The sequence below is a fragment of the Euphorbia lathyris genome, chromosome 3, assembly GCF_963576675.1.
Source record: "Euphorbia lathyris chromosome 3, ddEupLath1.1, whole genome shotgun sequence".
In the NCBI taxonomy this organism is placed as follows: Eukaryota; Viridiplantae; Streptophyta; class Magnoliopsida; order Malpighiales; family Euphorbiaceae; genus Euphorbia; species Euphorbia lathyris.
The window spans coordinates 32891491-32910347 of NC_088912.1; the positions used below are offsets into that span (position 1 = coordinate 32891491).

An 18857-nucleotide genomic window follows, 5' to 3' on the forward strand; every position below is an offset into this window, starting at 1 on the left:
ATAGAGATCGAAACAAACTTTCCTTGAGATCCTAAATAAATAAATAAAAACTTCTCCAAGCATTATATCTTTGAGACTATTGGTTAGTTATTTATTGTTTGTTGTTATTTATAGACATTAGTTGATTTTCGCTTTTAAATAGCTAATAACAGTTGTTTCACTCAATCCTAACTAAATACTTATTTTAAGAAAAAAGAGCTACAAAAAGCAAAACGAAACCAAGGGACCTGGATTTACGTTGAATCATCTAATTCTTAAAAATGTCAATGAAGCTTCCCCTCTCTACTACCACTAGTATATCATCAAGCAAGTATGACAATCAATTGAACAAACTTAATTCGTGCAAAACGTAAAATATAGACCAAAGAGCGAATCTAAGAAGGTACTAAGAATACCCGCTCTAATATTCCAATACGAAATGAGTATGGTACATGTCGCGTAACAATGCAAAAAGCATAGAGTATTTCATGCTTTCTAACCATATAATGATACTAACAAACAGAAAGTAACGCACCGGCATATATCTTCTGATCCGCTTCTTTTTGTGCTGAACCTTCTGTTCCCCGCCAGCTTCCACGTCGCCTTGCTTCGGTACTGCCTGAATTCACATGTAACAGGAAGCTAGTGTCTCGCCTCTCAGAGAACCAACACTTCAGCTCCCCAAGGTATTATATCAGTTTCAGAAAGGGCAGGGGAGAGCATTCTTTGAACAAGGTAACAGCATCTTGTAACACAAAATTAGCCTGAAGTTTAGAATGATTTCAGTTAGACATGTTCATGATCTGGACCGGGACTAACCGGACTTCACACTTAAACTACCTTGTCCAAACCCAGCTCAGTTGGCACTATATTCAAACCAAGCTCAGACTAGGCTAGGCCAGAATAACAGGATTAGGGATAAACAAGACTTAAATCTCATCTCCTCCCACCTGTCTTTTTGAAAAGTTTGTAAACATAAAACCACAGCAGTAGTTATTCGATTAGGCTTACTACACCAGGAGCTCCTGTACTTGGCTAAATAATTCGATTGGTCCCTGAACACTTGAACATCTCGTTAGCCCATAAACTTGCTTAAGGTAACATGACTAACCCTTTAAATCACTTTAAGTAATTTTAAGGGCCAATAGATCACTTTAACCAAGTTCGAGCAGCCAATAGGTCACATTAAATAAGTTTAGAGGATATTGAGACATCTCTAAAGTTCATGGGCTAATTGAATATTTGGCCAAATACAATTCCCGATGTATTAACTATCATAAAAAGTTCAAACAACAAAAAGGAGTTGCAAGTTTAAAATAACAAGACTGCAACAACATATTTTCACTAATTAGAAATGCAAACGAACACTTGTATCATGAATCAAGCAATGTACAAACAACAAAAAAAATATCAGAACCAAAATTCAACAAAACATCAGAGCATTCAGAGTCAGCTTTATAAAGAACGAAAAATGAAATATACCACAGCAATCAACAGCAGAATTAAGAACTAATAATCATTAATTTTCAATCCGACATCTAATCCATCTAAATTGAGATCAAAACCAGGCAACCCAAAACCAAATTCAATCCAAACGATTGATCTAAAACCTCTAATTGATTAAAGGAGCAGAGGAAGTAGAATAATCATAAAACTAAATTACAGATCAAAAGAGAGGAAAGAGGTTTTATTGTAGAAAAGAGATGAGCTTTATTAAAATGAAGAAGCGTACAAAGGACTCAGGGCGTGCGTTGGGCCGGAGGGTTTATGCAATTCTTTTATAAGATTATATTAAACTTGAAGCGAGAATTGGTAAAATTTCATTTCAAAATAGAAACTTTTTGTGATAATGATAAAGAGGGAGCAGCATCTTCAGCAGTAGGAAGTGTCATAATAACTGTTACTCGACAAGCCCTATCAATCAATTGAAAAAAAAAAGAAGGGTATCCAAGCTGTTTGGCGCCTGATATGTCATCAAAGTTAAAACACTGAGAAACTAATCATTCTATTAATACTAGACCTATTCCAACAAGTTGGAAATACTATGAAAACACTTCAGTTCAAGAAGAAATGAACTAAACAACAATCATATGATCAATACACTACATTATGACTCTTTCAATTTCTGCTAATTCCCTTGATTGACAAATTCTAACAGCTCTCACCGCTACTCATAAATTGGGGGTTGAGATGCTATGAACTTGCTTAAAGTAATATGATTAACCCTATAAACCCTACTTGGCGGAGCAAAGTGGTGATTTTGATAAATTGAAGCGTGAAGCGTATCACTTTAAGCAAGTTCAGGGGATCAATGAGCTTAGTGACCAATCGGTCACTTAACCAGGTTCAGCAGCCACTAGGTCAGGCTAAGTAAGTTCAGGGGACTATTGAGACATCTCCAAAGTTCAGGGGGATAATCGAATATTTAGCAAAAATACATGTGCTCTTGATGTATTAACTATCAATAAGGTGTTTTACAATCTTAACTAAACACTGTATATCTATTGTTTGAACTAAAAAAGTTAAACCAACAAAAAAGGAGTTGCAAGTTTAAAATAATTACAAGACTGCAACTGTATATTTTTACAAATTAGAAATGCAAACGAACACTTGTATCATGAATCAAGTAATGCACAAACAACAAAAAAAGAAATCAGAACCAAATTCAACTGAAAAGTAAGAGCATAGAGAGTCAGTTTTATAAAGAACGAGGAATGAAGTATTCCCTTTTTTTATCTTCATTGACACCACATCAATCAACAGTAGAATTAAGAACTAATAATCATTAATTTTCAATCAGGCATCTCTAATCCATCTAAATTTTCAATCCAAATGATTAATTTAAAACCCCTAATTGATTAAAGGAGCAGATGAAGTAGAATAATCATAAAACTAAGCTCCAGATTAAGAAAAAGGGTACCCAAACCGTCTAATGCCTGATATGTCATCAAAGTTAAAACGAGTTACAAAATACTATGGAAATACATTCAGTTCAAGAAAAAAAAAACCACGAAAAAAAATGAACTAAACAACAATCATATGATCAATACACTACATTATGACCCTTTCAATTTCTGCTAATTCCCTTGACTAATTCTAACAGCTCTAACACAATACTAAATTATTATATTTTCCCACCACTCATAAATTAGGTTCAGATGCTATGAACTTTTACAGGCTCGCTACCTTTTAAGATTAAGTTTAGAAAATATGACCAAGAAAACTACCTTGATGAGATATAACAAGAGTGTCATGAAGAAGCATAATCCCCCAACAGTAAGACAAGCATTTTTTTAAAAATTCCAATAACTATAAGGTTCAATCTGGTTTTATAAACAAACTGTCTAAACCAATCCATTTTTATCCGCTGCAACAATAGTAAGAAATTCTCCACCTGTTGCTGAATTTCTCAAGCAAACCTATAACGAATTCTATAGAAAGCAGAATTCAGAGTTCATGTTTCAATATTGCCCCCAAAAAACACAGATTCAACAAGATCATAAATAAGGGGGAAAATAAAATTCTATGATGTGTTAAGCTGACTCAACATGGGCGATTATCTACTCTTGACATCAATATGTTCACGTACAAAATAAATGTACAATGTCTTATGAATTCTAATATTTTTATCTTTACATATGATATGAGTGTTCTTCTCATTATTGTTCTTGTGTCAGTTACTGAAGCAGCAAATGGATTACAAGCGTGGAAGATACTAGCAGATATGAATAATCAGATTGACCTTGTCCTATCAGAGGTGGTTATGCCTGGCTTATCTGGGATTGGTCTTTTGTACAAGATTATGAGCCACAAAACACGAAATAATGTTCCTGTCATCAGTAAGCGCTCAGTCTCATTTTTTCATTGATTGTTCTGGTATAGAGTCATCCCATCAAATGCCTTTTCCTATAGATAGAGTCATCCACATTATTTGAAGCCCCTATTGAACCCACTGAACCTTCAATTTCAATTTCAATCTAAATGAAGCCCTATAGAACCTATTAAGTCTGTTCTCCTAACAAATTAAAGCCTAATTGTACATTCAATTTCAATGTAAATGAATCCCATAAGATTAAAATCAACTGCTCAGATTTCTCACCTGTTTTTGGGAGTACAGGATGATCGAAGGGGCCTTTTCACGCTGAAACTTCGATTTTCAACCCTTCTTTTCTCTTCTTCCTTCAAGCCATAGAACTGGTAACATGAGAATTGCTGAAATTGGCAATGAAATCTAAATGTAAAAGATGGGGCATTTAGGTGTTGAAGTAAAAGATGGATGTGCAGAGGAGAAAAAGAAAGATAATCCCAATCCTCTTCTTCCTTCAAGCCTTCAAACAAGTACCCAAACTTGATAATTACTGAAATTGGAGATGAAATCTAGTTAAGATACCCACGATTTTTACTGCCACAGAAGGAGCTCTTACTGTTTTTCACCTTTTCCGCTGCTCTTTGATGCTATCGAATCGGAGTTCTTTTTTTCCTTCAAGCTGGTGCTCAAACTTGAGAATGATAGAAATTGGCTAAGGAGTCTGAATGTAAAGGATGGAGAGGTTGAGGTGAGAAAGTCGAAGAAGATGAAGGTGTAGGGATTTATTCCGTTTAGTTCAGAAGATGAAGTATAGTATCTCTTCGCCACTATCGAGAGAGGAGAAAGGAAAATTGGAAGAAACCGGAATTTTTAAAGGAAGTGAGGATAGCGGGGCACCAGTAAAGACGTATTTTTTTTCTTTATGAAAGAAGATGCATTTAATTTTAGTGCAAACCAGTAGAATAGCAGGTAGCCGATCTTATCTAGTTTTGAGTTTTAATGGATGTGATTAAATTTAATTTATATCGATGGTGTATATAACAATAAAGTACAATTAATTTATTTTCCAGAAATCGTTGTATACAGATGGTGAATTAAACCAGAATTAACACCCAAACCCAAACCCATCATCATGTTGACATTTCCGAAGATGTATCTTTTCCTTTACAATTCTGTTCAGACCTTTGGCTGGTAAACTTCCTATCATTCTGCTTCTTCCCCCATTTTCCTTCTCTCTCTGTATTTATGCTTTTACATGACAGGTTTATTGCTCTCTTCAGAATTTTGAGCAGCCTTCTTTCCACTCACTCAATTACTGGAGCTTATGCTTCTTCTGGAGAGCTTATCTGTCAGTCTTTTTGCTCCAATTTCATCATTTGATTCGAGTTTTTAATTTTATTTTAATCCAACATGTTTGTGTACTTTGAAGGTATTTTGCAAGTTGCTGCATTCTTGGAAGTAATACATGGAGCCCTGGGTAAATTTAATTTGATTCTTTTAAGCTCAATTGAATAGAATAATTTTGAATTAAGTTAAGCTAACTATGTTTTTAATTGTTCAAAATGTAAGGCATTGTTCCAAGTGGATTGTTGTTCCCGTTTATGCAATGGGGTGGAAGAACCCATTTTGTGTTCATCATCCGTAACCTTGCCGAGGTTTGTACTTTATTCCTTTCTGAAAATTCTTATTTTAGTTAACTAAATAGATACCTTTGGTGTTTACCTAATTGATCATCTCTTCAATGGTTTGTTGATGGTTCCATTGATTCAATTATTCACTTAACTTTTGTAGGTTCAGGAACTGCCATCAGTTTTTATAACCTTTCTTGTTTGGTCTCTAGCCGAGGTGAGTCCCTTAATATTTTCTTCATATTTGGGAAATTATATATCTGTTTTATGGCTTGTCTTCATTTGGCTTGAAAATTGTTGGTTGTGAGCCAGATAATTATATAGAGAGTTATTTTTTCATATCTAAGCAAATCTGCCGGCACATAGCTCACATCCTATTGCTTATCAAACTGAAAAACTTCCCTTACATGTTTCAATTCAATACATTCAGTTTGGCATTCATCTCATATCAAGACATTCGGTTTAGTATTGTCATTGTCATGAAACCAACTCAACTAAAAGCTCAAATAAATCAACAAATGGGGCTGTCAGGAATCGAACCCTGGACCACTTGGTCACACTGGCTTTGATACCATGTCATGAAACCAACTCAAGTAAAAGCTCAAACTGATAGTTAAAGGTCCACTCATATTAATATCTGACAGTTACTAATTCATTATACCTGTTGCATGCTAAATATACTTTAGTTAGCAGACATGCTTGGAGGCTACATTATTGGAGAATTATTGAGCATGCTTCAACTTGTTTCTCACAAAATTTTACTGCCATGGACTTATAACTCATTTTAGTAACATGAGAAGTGAAATCTTACTATGATATTTTTCAAAACCAACAAAATGTAATGGTCGATGTCATATGATACTAGTGAGATGGTTGTAGATAGAGGCAGACTAAAACCTGTAATTCAAGGTTACAAGGCTTGTTATATGTTTCATGGACACTCCTTTTTAGTAGCTTTTCTGCATTTAGTGTCTGTATCCGTGTCTGTGTCCATTTTTGTTTGAAGGCTATTTTATGAAGGTTATGTTTTAAGTTTTTGGTATCTATTTCCATGCCCATGTCCTTGTCCGTGCAACATAGGTTTTCTGAGCTCCATCTGAGACTGATATGCCATTTTCTGATCTTCTTCCCTATTCGGTTTTCATAAATTCATGATTTAAAACAGAATAACTGCAAGGAACGATGAGTTATTTTCTAACTTAATCCTCTTTGTATTGTCTTATCATGTCCTTTCAAATTTCTTTTGTCATTGTCCATTCAAAAAGTTTCTATGTCCAGTTTCATTTGTTTGTTCTTGCTATATTCTTACATAAAGACCAAATGACATGTTTGCAATGCTGATCACAGGTAATTAGATATTCACAGTATGCTTTGAACATCATTGGAAATTGTCCATCTTGGATCACTTACCTCAGGTTTGATGTAAATATGTACATTGGTGTGTGCTAATCTCGTGTTGGTTAAATACCTCTGGCTCTTGCTTGCCCTCTATCTCACATGCACACAAAAGCTCACTCAAAACAGTTATCCGTAGACACGTTTAATTTAATACTGTCAGAGCTGTAGTCTTTTCTTTAGACATCTTGTTAAAACTTTTGCTATTCTCCAGGTATACAGCATTCATCGTTCTATATCCTGTGGGAATTGCTCCTGGTGAAAGTAAGTGGAATAATTGTATAGAAATCACTGAACAAATGTACATTAACATCCATCTACCCATAGCAGTCCTCCATTGTGTAAATATATTTACTTGTTTCCTTACAATTTTGTATTCTTGAATCAACACTTTGCAGTGTGGCTGATGTATCAAGCACTCCCATATATAAAGAACAAGAACCTTTACGGTGATTTCTTTGCTTCTCTTCCGATCAGCTATCCTAACTTCCTCAAGGTATGTCTTAGCTTCTACTGGGATTTGCGTGATTGCTTATATTTTCTATTCCATCCATGATGGCAAATGTTCAGTAGTTAATCTGAAGCATTATTTGGGTACACAATCTATTTATTTTGCCTCAACAACACAGGTTGAAAGTACCAAATTTACTAAGGATTGTAGTCGGTGCTATAATTGGTAATCATATTGTTGAAGTGTAAAACCATGATGAGACGGAACATTTTACAAATATGGAAACTGAAGATAGAGTTGATTATATATTTTTACCTTGTTCTTCCAACATGTGCTAACATTGTGAAGATTTCCACTAAACTAGTTCTATAGCTTGGCTGAGATTTGTATAGTTTATAACAATTTGGTTCATGGATTTTGCATTTTCTATACTGTTGGTTAATCTTTCTTGCATTGATAACAGTGTGAGTTGCATTTATTGTTGTGTTTCTGTGTAAGGACAAGTTTTCACTATTGGATCTTTTTTATAGGAATTCATGATCTTACTTTTTGATGCTCATATTTACAACAGGTTGTGCTGGTCTGCTACCCCTTCCTGTGGTTGAAACTGTATATGCACTTGTTAAAGCAACGGCGGTCAAAGCTGGGAAAACGCCAAGAGAAGAAGAATATGTGAGTATATACATTATTTCAGTTAGTATAATTAAATGATTCAGATATTTTCAAGCATAAAAATCAGATATTGTTGAGATGATTTGCCGAGGAAACATCTTTTGGCATGTACATGATGAATAAACTTGTGTTTGTTCATCTTTGAATCAATATCTTCTGCCTCTTATTTGTCTTAATGATAAGGCTGCATATTCATAATCCTGTCTAAATCTCTGCTTACATTTAGATTTGGAGAAACAATTTATTAGTTTCTATGTTTTTGTAATTATATATTACACTAGTATAGTCAATGTAGTTTTACATATTTCATTTGGATATAGTATTAGAGTTAACTTGCAATATACTATAGTGGAAAGAACAGGCAGGTTACAAAAAAAGGATTTGTAAATTGAGATGACATCATCATTCATCCTTTCTTAAAGAAACTTGATCTCAAGGTATAAAAGGGATTTGTTGGTCCTGTATGGATTGGGATCCTTCGCATCTAAGGATAGAGACGACTTTCCCAACCAATTTAAGAAGTTTGAAACATAGGAGTTCCGCCCCAGCTACCTCAAAATGTTCTATGGCCCATACTTTTAGGGTCTGAGCTTGTTGCTTGATGCGTTGGAAGCCTCTTTTGCTCAAGTATACAAGAATTTCATCCCTTACTTCAAATTGCAAACTCTCCTTTGCACATTTTCATGGAACCGATTGAACTAAAAGCTCGAGCTGATAGTTAAGGTCTAATCATATATCTTATATTAATTTCTGACACATCCCCACACACAAATGCCCCTTGGGCTTGCAGGACTCGAACCCTGGACCGTTTGGTCCTAGAGGCTCTGATACCATGTCATGGAACCGATTGAACTAAAAGCTCGAGCTGATAGTTAAGGTCCAATCATATATCTGACACACATCAACCTTCCCCTTTACCTTAGCATTATTCTTCTCTATTTTAGCTCGCACCTTTCATGCAGTTGTTGGATCTCTTGAGCTAGTTTTTATGCTGAGAGATTATACTTCGTATCTCTAAAGAAGTTTCCAAAGTTAAATGTATGGTTCAGCACCTTCGTCCACGATGACTCTGGTAGTAAGGAAGCCAGCATTAGTAGATTTGTCATTTTTTATTTTCAGCCCCATACTGGACAACTGATCCCATCATCCATTAAAACTCATTTAAATGATCCACCAGAGAAGTACCTTATCAATATTTCACCAATTTGTTCAAAGAAAATGATTTGTTGTTTTCAGTTTTTGAGGCGTACAAGTCGTCGAGCTTGTTCCACAAAGTTTGTGCATAAGTTTCGCCAGAAATGTGATTGTACACATGGTCTTCGATAAATTATCGGATAAAACCATAGACTTGCTCATATTCCAATCCTCAATCCGCATTCATCTTGCCTTTGGATTTATCTATCTTGAATATCAGTAAATGCATCTTCCTCGTATATAGAAAATCTTTCATTCATTTCACTTATCTTTACCTCATGGGAGGACTAGATTGTAAGTCAAACCAACCTTCATGCAAATTGGAAAGTCGATCAAGTATCTGTCTTTAGTGTTTCATTATATAAACATTTCAATTTGTTAATATATTCTCTAATAATTCTACATTTATATTCTCTATTTTATTTAATCACCGGCCAATCTACCACCAGGAAATAATGCCCTAAGCACCATGAGAGCATTCTAGTTCTATTTTAGTATTTTCTTCATCTAACTAAGTCACAATAAAAGTTTTATATTTTAACTTAATGCTGAGTTGGAATTAAAAGTTAAGCCCTAAAAATTATAAATTAGCAAATTATTAATGAGCTTTGCTTTTTGTTTTTTTAATATCGTGTCATTTCGAAAACAGATAATTGATAAAATGATTGAAAAGAAAATAGAGAATTGATGGAGTTAACTGGAATCAACAATTAACAAAGAAGCATATCCAAAATACAAACAACACCAACTTCACCAATACAACATTTCTAAAAACAAAACAACCAACTTTCAACCCAATAAAAAAAAACAATATTCTGACTTAAAAATCAGCAGATGGTAGCTGTTCATGGGTGTTGTTGCCAATGAAGATCACTTCATAAACAAGGGCAGCAATGGCCGCACCGGCAAACGGTCCGAGCCAATACACCCAGTGGTTAGCCCATGTCCAGCTAACCACTGCTGGTCCGAATGACACTGCTGGGTTCATTGATGCACCATCAAAAGCACCCCCAACCAAAATGTTAGCACCCACAATGAAACCAATTGCAATAGGTGCAATTATCCCAATATTTCCCTTCTTTGGATCTACTGCTGTTGCATATACTGTGTACACTAATCCGAATGTCATCACTATTTCCAATACGACTGCGTTCCACACGGTAACACCCGATGATAGCGCAAAGGCTGATGTTGTCTGAAAATCAACAACAATTATAACAAATTACATTTTTGGTCACTGATAAGTAAAACAAACCAATTTTAATTAGTACTAACCAATCCACCGGTGCTGAACTTAAGAAGCAAGCAAGCAACCACAGATCCTAACAACTGAGCAATCCAGTATACAATAGTTCTCATGAAGGTTATGTGTCCACCAACAAAGGCTCCGAATGTGACCGCGGGGTTTACATGTCCACCTGAGATGTTGGCACCGACTGAAACCGCCACGAACAAGGCAAAAGCGTGAGCCAGCGCGGCTGCTACTAGGCCGGCTGGAGTTGTTGCACCATCCGCCGTCAATTTGCCTGTCAAGTGTATACTTCATTTCATTATAAACTATATAGATTTATGGTGGACCAAATGTAATAGACCGGTAGGAAGAGGTAAAACATAATAATACCATATAATAATAATGTTTATATATTGGTATGTTGTCCAATTTATGTAATTTTTTTTAATTTGATTCATATGTATATGTTAAAACAAATATCTGACCAAAATACGAAAGGTTTTACCATACTTTCGGATCAATACATCCGACCAAAATACATACATTTGAAAATTGAATTTAGCACTAACTGAAAAATATTGGAGAAATGTTAGCTAGGTATAGGTTCTTACTAAATGCCATGCCGGCGCCTTCACCAGCGAAAACAAAAATGAGGACGGAGATGAACTCAGCAAGAGCCGCCTTGAGGGCATCGGGTTGGCTAGCTTCAGCCGGAGATCCCAAAGCAATATTACGGATCGGCATTTTAAAAATAAAAATTTAGCTTTGAAATTTTTGTTTATTTTCAAAGCCAAATATTTGAGTCTACTAAGTTTGTTTTCTTGTCTTGCTTGAAATCCTATTTGGTGAGAGTTATTTATACAGGGGAGTGATGAAATAGCAAGTGACCGGAATAGCCGGTTGGCATCCGGTGAGAGTTGAATTTCCACGTTTTTTCCAGTTGGCAAGCCTCCCAATTGTTCATGTAATGCCACGTGTAAGGATGATCAACCAATCAAATGGGAAAGAAATTCTATCAATCATGATCAACGAATTGTGGAGGTGGAGTGGGGTCCATGATGATTGTTAAGTGGTCTGCATTACCGACCATGAGGTTTAGTTTATTATGGTGGTCAGTTGAGATTAATCAAGCTAAATTACCGACCATCATGGTTTTGTTTTTAGATTAGTGGAGACCATGAACGGCGGTGATTGATGATGTGGACAAGTGGACCCCTCGTTGAATATATGGAAAAATAAAAAGATTTGGGTTGACCATATGGTAAAAAAAGGATTTGGATTGAATATGTAGAAAAATTTATATGCATTGGAAGTATAATTTTAAATAAAATTTTACTTTGAAATTGAATTGATTATTGTCGGAGATTAATATAAGATATATGATTGGACCTTAACTATCAGTTCGAGCTTTTAGTTCAATCGGTTCCATGACAATCACTTCATTATTATCTCAATAAGAATAGTAGTTGTGGATTAAAAAAAACTGAGAAAGTGTAGATTTAGAAATATTCCACGTAACCAGAAAAAACTCTTAGCTTTCTTTCAAAAAAGAAAACAAAAAACAACTCCTATCATAATATTAGTTTTATATTTAAATTAATACATTATCTTTTTCACTACAAATTAGAATGTTGGAAAACATGTTAATTTAACTACTTTATAAGTGACGGTGCAAGTTTCGGCTGAATGGATCCTACGTGATGAGTATGGTCAGTGGTTAGGAGGTGTGGCGGTGAATCTTGGTTTTTGCACGATAGTACTGGCAGAACTATGAAGTTTGTTTTTTAGCATGATGAGCAAGGTAATATTTGAAATGGACTCTTTGGTAGTAATTCGACTTGTTAGTCATGAGGTGGTTTAACGACATCGTTTTTATTGGTTTATTATGGCGTGTCGTGATCTATATGACAGAGATTGGGAGGTTCGGCTCGTTCATATCCTACGGGAAAGGAATAGAGCAACTGATTGGATGACAAATTACGCAGAGAGTTTGAGTTTTGGTCTTCACGAGTGTGATGCGCCTCCTGCAGGCATTCAAGATATTCTTTTTTTTTTTGTGGTTCCGGGCTTCCCAGAATGACCCGTCTTTAAAAGTTGGTCTGTTTTTGGTGTTTCCTCGGTTTACTCCCTCCATTGTACCAAAAAAAAAAATACTTTATAAGAGGTGACTCAATGGAAAATGACAACTTTCAATAGATATATAGATTGATGCTTCTATAATTAATTAGTTAAATTTTCGTGAGATAGGTAAGTGCAAACTCTGATATATATTGATAAATAAAGTGAGACATATAGCTTAGTTTAAAACGAAAATATATTTTTTTAATAGAAATTGGGACGAGACTGAATTTGGACAGGATGAGCACCCAAGTATTGAATATGGGATATCTTATATTATCATTGGAAATTGTAACATTTTCTGAATTTGAATTGGATTTGTTAAAGCCGATATATTTGTTTAAAATAAATATAAATACAGTTATTATAATTCAATTAGAACAGTGTATGAATTCTTTAAATTAAATTAAACATATAAACCAAAAAGATTGAGATTATTAAGGGCCTGTTTGGTTCAGTTGTTAGCTAATAGCTGTTGCGGTTGCTGTTAGCTGTTTGTAGTTGCAGTAAGCTGTTAGCTGTTACTGTTAGCTGTTTGTTATTAGCTGTTCAATTACTAGTGTTTGGTAAAATTATATTGAACTGTTGCTGTTCGGATTTAAAATGTCTAAAATGGACATATTTTAAATTAATAAACAATGAAATTATAAAAGGGAAAATGTGAAAAAATATCATAACGTTTATAACTAGGAATAATTTTACTCTTAACGTCTAAAATAGTACAATTTTACCCATAACGCTGGTAGCTAAGAGTAATTTTACCCCTAACATTGGCAAGTTGGATAGATTTCAGATATTATTAGAAAACATAGATATTTTATTTTTTATTCTACATCAATTGCACATATCATTAGTTCTAAAAAAATGATTTCATATTTTTTTTGTCATTTAATAATAAAATTATAAGTTAATATATATAAATTCGGTGAAATATTTGAAATTTTTTTGTCCAACTCGTACAAAAGACAATATGTTTTTTTTATTTTCTTAAAAAAAGAATTCACGTCTAATCATATGTTTGTGATCCGTTACTGACGATGATAAAATGGTCACATGTAAAGGGTAGATGACAATATTCATGACCAAGAAGACAGTTTGCTAAATTATTTTTCAAATTGACCCAACTTGTCAATATTAGGGGTAAAATTGCTTTTGGCTGCCAAAATTAGGGGTATAATTGCACCATTTTAGACGTTAAGGGTAAAATTGTTTCTAGTTATAAATGTTAGGGGTATTTTTGCACCTTATCCTATTATAAAATAAAAAATGTGTTACACAAATTAATAAAAATAATCTATATAAAAAAATAAAAAATTTATTGAACGCAACAAAATCTTGTTTTTCGGTAATTATGTTATAGAAATATAAATAATGTTAAAGAATAAACATATTTTGTGGAAATAAGAAGGATAATTATGTCAATAACAACTAACTGCAAACATCTGTTTATGAAAAGCTCCAAATAGGAGCTTTTCGTGAAACGCTCCAAAACACTGCAGTTTTCAGAGAAAATGCTAAACGCTGCGGTTATATAAACCTAACCAAACGCTATATTTCCTGCGGTTTGGAGTGAAACGCTAAACGCTCCTCCGAAAAGGTGAAACAAACACCCCCTAAAAAATATGAAATCACAAACTATATAGAAAAACAATGATTGATGACAAAATCATCAATCAACAAATGATTGTACATGCTTCATGTCCTATATTTATTTATGTGTGCGTAAGCCATATTAGTTTCACCATATTGATTTTACTCAAGTTGTTACATTCAACACAAATCCCTTTAAAAGAAATATCTCAATCGATACTTTTCACCTACTGATGGAGTTTTAAATGTTTGGTTAGAAATTTTTCAATTTAGGAATAACAACGGATAAGATACCTACAGGCAGTGTCAATTATAAATTCTTATCCGTTTATTTTTTAATTACCAGTTACTCTAATAGGGTATATATTTTGCATCTCATACCCGTCTCATTTAATTAATAGGTACCCGATGGTACCTTTACCCGTAAAAAATCAATACATAAAACAAAAAAATATTACAAATAAAGTATAATTTAATAAACCATCCATTAAAAAAATTGAACAAATTAAACCTTGATAAAAAATAAAGTATAATGGTATCACTTAATGATTGAAAAACAAAAGTTGGGGTTTGAATTTCGCATCTCACATATAAATAATAATAATAATAATATTTTCTAATATATAAAAGATTTATGACAGGTAACGAGTATCAGTACCCTGAGGGTAATCTCATACTTGTCTCATATCCGTAACTGGTAGTGGTTTTGATCTCATACCCATCGCGGATGGTTTTGATCTCATACTCGTCTCACCCTTTTATATAGGGTACGGGTAGTCCCATTAGGATCGGGTACCCATAGGTACAGTATCATTGTCGTCTCTACTTCTGTTTGCTTTTTATACACGAAAATAGCTTTTTATAAAAGTAGGGAACCTCTGCTTTTTGAAAAAACAGTTTTTTTCAACAATAATAGCATACAGTTTTTTTCAACAAAAAACCATAATAGCAAGCAGGTAAACCAAACGGACTCTAGCTCATCAAATAAATAGAGAAAAATATATAATAGTAATTATTATTATTATTATTATAATAATAACAAAAAAAGTTGCGTTAGAATTCTAATGTAGATATGCGGTTTTCAAACATATATATGTGATTTGTGTTGTTAGAGCATCTCTGAGAGAATCTTACTCCAATCTCTAAAAATAATATAAATAATTGATTCCTAGTGATTTGAGGACTAACTATACATATAATTTTCAATCATACTCGTTATATTCACTTCTTATTGGATTAAATGCACCATTTGTCAATGAACCTACATGGACTTCCACCATCGGTGGTGAATAAGAGCTTACACCGTAAGACACGTCCATCCATCAGTGGTGAATAAGAGCCTATGTATTATGAAGTGATTTGTTAGGAGTTTATTGTGGTAATCTTGTTGTAAATTTTGATAATATTATGATTTTAATATTAGAATCTGTTGTTGTTTGTATATCACTTAGCGAATTTTGTTCAAAACACATTCAGACTTCGCATATGCTAATTAAAAGCATCAACTAAACCAAACATTAGCTTCGCAAGGTTCGCATATGCTGGAATCTGCGAAGTCAAACGGGAGGGAGATAGCCGCGCCATAAATATTGAGGGTATTATGGAAAAGTCTCATAAAAACAGTCTAGATATGTAGTAGGTTGAGTAAATGGGTCTCCCATTTGACCCAGTTTTGTAATTTTTCCCTATTAGAAGCATCCGGTTCTCCATGTCAAATGGAGGACCTCCCATACATATTTTGACACGTGTAATATGGATCCACTTAAATTATAAGAGACTCCACTATCTTAATTGTTATGTGGAGTCACAATATCCAAATGTGAATTGGAGGTCCTCCAAGTGACATAGAAGACCCGATGCTTAATATAAAAATTCTATTTCAGTCAGAGATCTAAATTAACTTATGTTAATGTGTCAACCATATCATCATTTCCATCCCTTCTAAATATATAATTTAACCGGATTATGCAAAAGTAGTTTAGTTGGATGCATCACCTAAACTATTATATATTTAAATAGTTATTTTGATTTTCACTCTTGATCAGTAGCATCATGTGACATTATCACAATTTCTTTTTTATTAGACCAAGTTGTAGAAATTATAATGCAAGAATGGCTAACATATATCTAATTAAGTCAACTGATAATATTACAACCAAAAATTCATAGTCACTATATGCAACTTGATAACTAATTAATTATATAAAATACATATTTTAATTGGATATTTTAATTTGGATTAGATCGGAAAAGTGCAAATGAGTTGTTAAGATTAACAAAAAGAAAATAAAAATAAGTAGGTAAATTAATGTGGGAATGGTTAGACTGGAGGATGCATTATCATTACAATAAATAAGTATTGGACCGACCATGTTCACAGCCATTACTTAATTTAAAATTGAAATTATGATAAGTAATTAATAGTTAAGAGAATTGGATTTTGTCATGTTTTTGTCTTGTCTTGGAATATATTTTGGGATCCTGTGTTGTTTATATATATAATATAAATTACATTTTTGGTCCTTCTCTACCATATATTTTCTAATGTTATCTGTTTTGTTTTAGTTAATCATATGGACGGCTATTTTTTATATATATTTTTATTTGTCTTATGTTGTGAGGAGAATATATATGGCTGTAATTATACTTTTTTTTTTTTTTAATTTAGATCACTCATTTTTCTAAAAGCCAACTTTGGAAAGGGATTTTACTCTTTTATCTAATAAGCATTGCAACTATGATCTAGTTGGTTTTAAAAGTATGTGCAAAACAAGTTTAGGCTCTGTTCTATATGACCGAAAAAACTGAACTGAACTGAACTATATTGAAACTGAAATAATAATATAATCCTTTAAAAATAGCAATGATTAAAATAAAAATTTGATAAAATTAATAATGGTTCTAATAATAGGGATAATAATAATAATGAAAAAAATAATTATAATTACAATAAGTAATAATAAATTACTGAACTGATTGTTACTTGAAATTCAAATTTTAACAACAAATTATGTTGTATGAATCAAGGGTGAAAAGTTCATGTCATCACTAATTCGACCATTGTTACAGTATGGTCATTAAATTTTAAATTAGGACAATAAAATTACAATAACCGGTTTAGTGTCACGTAGCGCCAAATGATGACATGAACGATTTGCAAGAAAGTTCAATGTCACGTGTTAATCACACATGAAAATAAAATAAACACTAATTATGGTTATAAATTTAGAAAAAATAAAATTAATTGTGGTTTGATCCACTTAATAATTGCACATTTGTAAAAACCTCAAGTACACATCGAAAAATTGATTTTACGAATCATCCACATCATCATTTTGGCGTCACATAAACATTAAAACCGTTCATTATGACTTGATTGTGGAACGAGCAAAACTTTAGTGAGTTTATTGTTCTATTTTAAAGTTTAATGATGATGATGTGAAAATTGCCAAAGGTGAGTGACCATGAGTGCTTTTTACCCTCTAAATCTAACAATATTCCAATTCAATGAACCATTTAATAAATAAATAATAATAATAATGAATAATAGGTAATGAAAGAATTATCTAAGAATAAATATGAATACAAAATACAATTTCAACTGTGAGAAATAATAATAAAAATTATTCTTCAATCTTAACTATCACTTTAAAGTTTGGATTTGGTTTTTTAATATGGTATTAGATTAGGTGGTTGAGAGTTTCAATCCTTGAAATTTTATTTATTGATTAAATTTCAACACATGGTAAGATGAGCATGTGTTGTACACGCTTCGGGCATCTGCGTGAAAGGGTGTATTACAATCTGAATTTGAAAAAGGCCCTCAGGCACCATGTGGCGCACTGCGGTTAGGTGAGGGCCACCATGCATTGCGACATGATTGGTGCGCGCCACATGCGCAACACATGGTGTGTGCCTGCACCCAGGCGCATGATGGCCACACACAACCTTTCCATCATTAGCTACCCTCGAATTTTGGTATGGTCTAGGGTTCTCGGGATCCCTGGTTATGATGGTGAAGTCCGTTTGTCCATGCAAAGAACAAAAAATAGGATTTGAGACTCAAACACTCTTGGATAAGACTATAATTTGTATAAATCCGAAACAGAAAAGTCTGAAACGCAAATTAACATAGTTTTTGGTGATTTCAGTGTCGTTTTGCACAAAAATAAAATACACTCCGAAAACACGCATACATGCCCATATAACATAGATTTAATACAAATATTGATCCTAGCATGCAAAACTATGTTTTTATTCATATTCGCGGATCAAAATAGATAGAACACAAGATATGTGGCTCTGATACCAATGAAGAGATTATCCTAAGAAATAAACTTAATACAAACACAGGTTTAACACTTACCTCTTGTAAAGCAGAACCCGTTGAGAATATAAACATCAGAAAAATAGAAGCAACCACGATCTCGTATCATCAGTTACGTATCAGCCATGCATATATTAGCCACGAGATGAGAACGGTGGATCGACAAACTAAACCGAACGTTAGAAACAGAGAGAAAGGATATTGTGTATTCTCTGGATCAACTCTGATTAGCCTTGTGATTAGAGGTAGGTGGCTATCTATTTATATCCGAGATTTAACTTACAAACCCCTAATTCTAATTTTCCATCTTTTTGGATGAGTTTGAACCAATTCTATTTTGAAATAACCCGAATAAATCTGGGAAATTTACATAGAAATTCACTTTTGAAAAACTATATACAATTATGTCAAGTCATAATTTTGAATTATATCAAACTAATAAAATCACTATTTTTAAAGATTAA

At 33.3% G+C, this 18857-nt stretch overlaps 2 protein-coding genes and 1 long non-coding RNA gene across 5 annotated transcripts; 1 reads left to right on the plus strand and 2 right to left on the minus strand.

The window, feature by feature from the left end:
* Positions 1–299: 299 nt before the first annotated feature.
* On the minus strand, positions 300–4772 carry LOC136223990 (uncharacterized). The gene is made up of 2 exons (XR_010686242.1): positions 4079–4772; positions 300–743 (listed from the first exon to the last, which is right to left on the minus strand). It is a non-coding gene; the product is annotated as an uncharacterized lncRNA (long non-coding RNA).
* LOC136223989 (uncharacterized) lies at positions 4738–8134 on the plus strand. 3 transcript variants are annotated; one of them, XM_066012193.1, is made up of 10 exons: positions 4738–4756; positions 4858–4978; positions 5050–5135; positions 5217–5264; positions 5357–5442; positions 5579–5632; positions 6763–6830; positions 7025–7074; positions 7209–7306; positions 7833–8134. In XM_066012193.1, exons 2-10 carry the CDS (start codon positions 4920–4922, stop codon positions 7935–7937), a joined length of 654 nt encoding a protein of 217 aa, XP_065868265.1. In that variant the 5' UTR covers positions 4738–4756; positions 4858–4919; the 3' UTR covers positions 7938–8134. The 3 variants fall into 3 exon arrangements, with proteins under 3 accessions (XP_065868265.1, XP_065868266.1, XP_065868264.1); XM_066012194.1 differs by having other exon boundaries at positions 4874–4978; XM_066012192.1 differs by lacking the exon at positions 4738–4756 and having other exon boundaries at positions 4840–4978.
* Positions 8135–9804: 1670 nt separating this feature from the next.
* Positions 9805–11181, minus strand: LOC136224949 (aquaporin TIP1-2-like). Its single transcript, XM_066013375.1, has 3 exons — positions 10970–11181; positions 10403–10653; positions 9805–10322 (listed from the first exon to the last, which is right to left on the minus strand). Exons 1-3 carry the CDS (start codon positions 11100–11102, stop codon positions 9948–9950), a joined length of 759 nt encoding a protein of 252 aa, XP_065869447.1. The 5' UTR covers positions 11103–11181; the 3' UTR covers positions 9805–9947.
* Positions 11182–18857: the final 7676 nt, after the last annotated feature.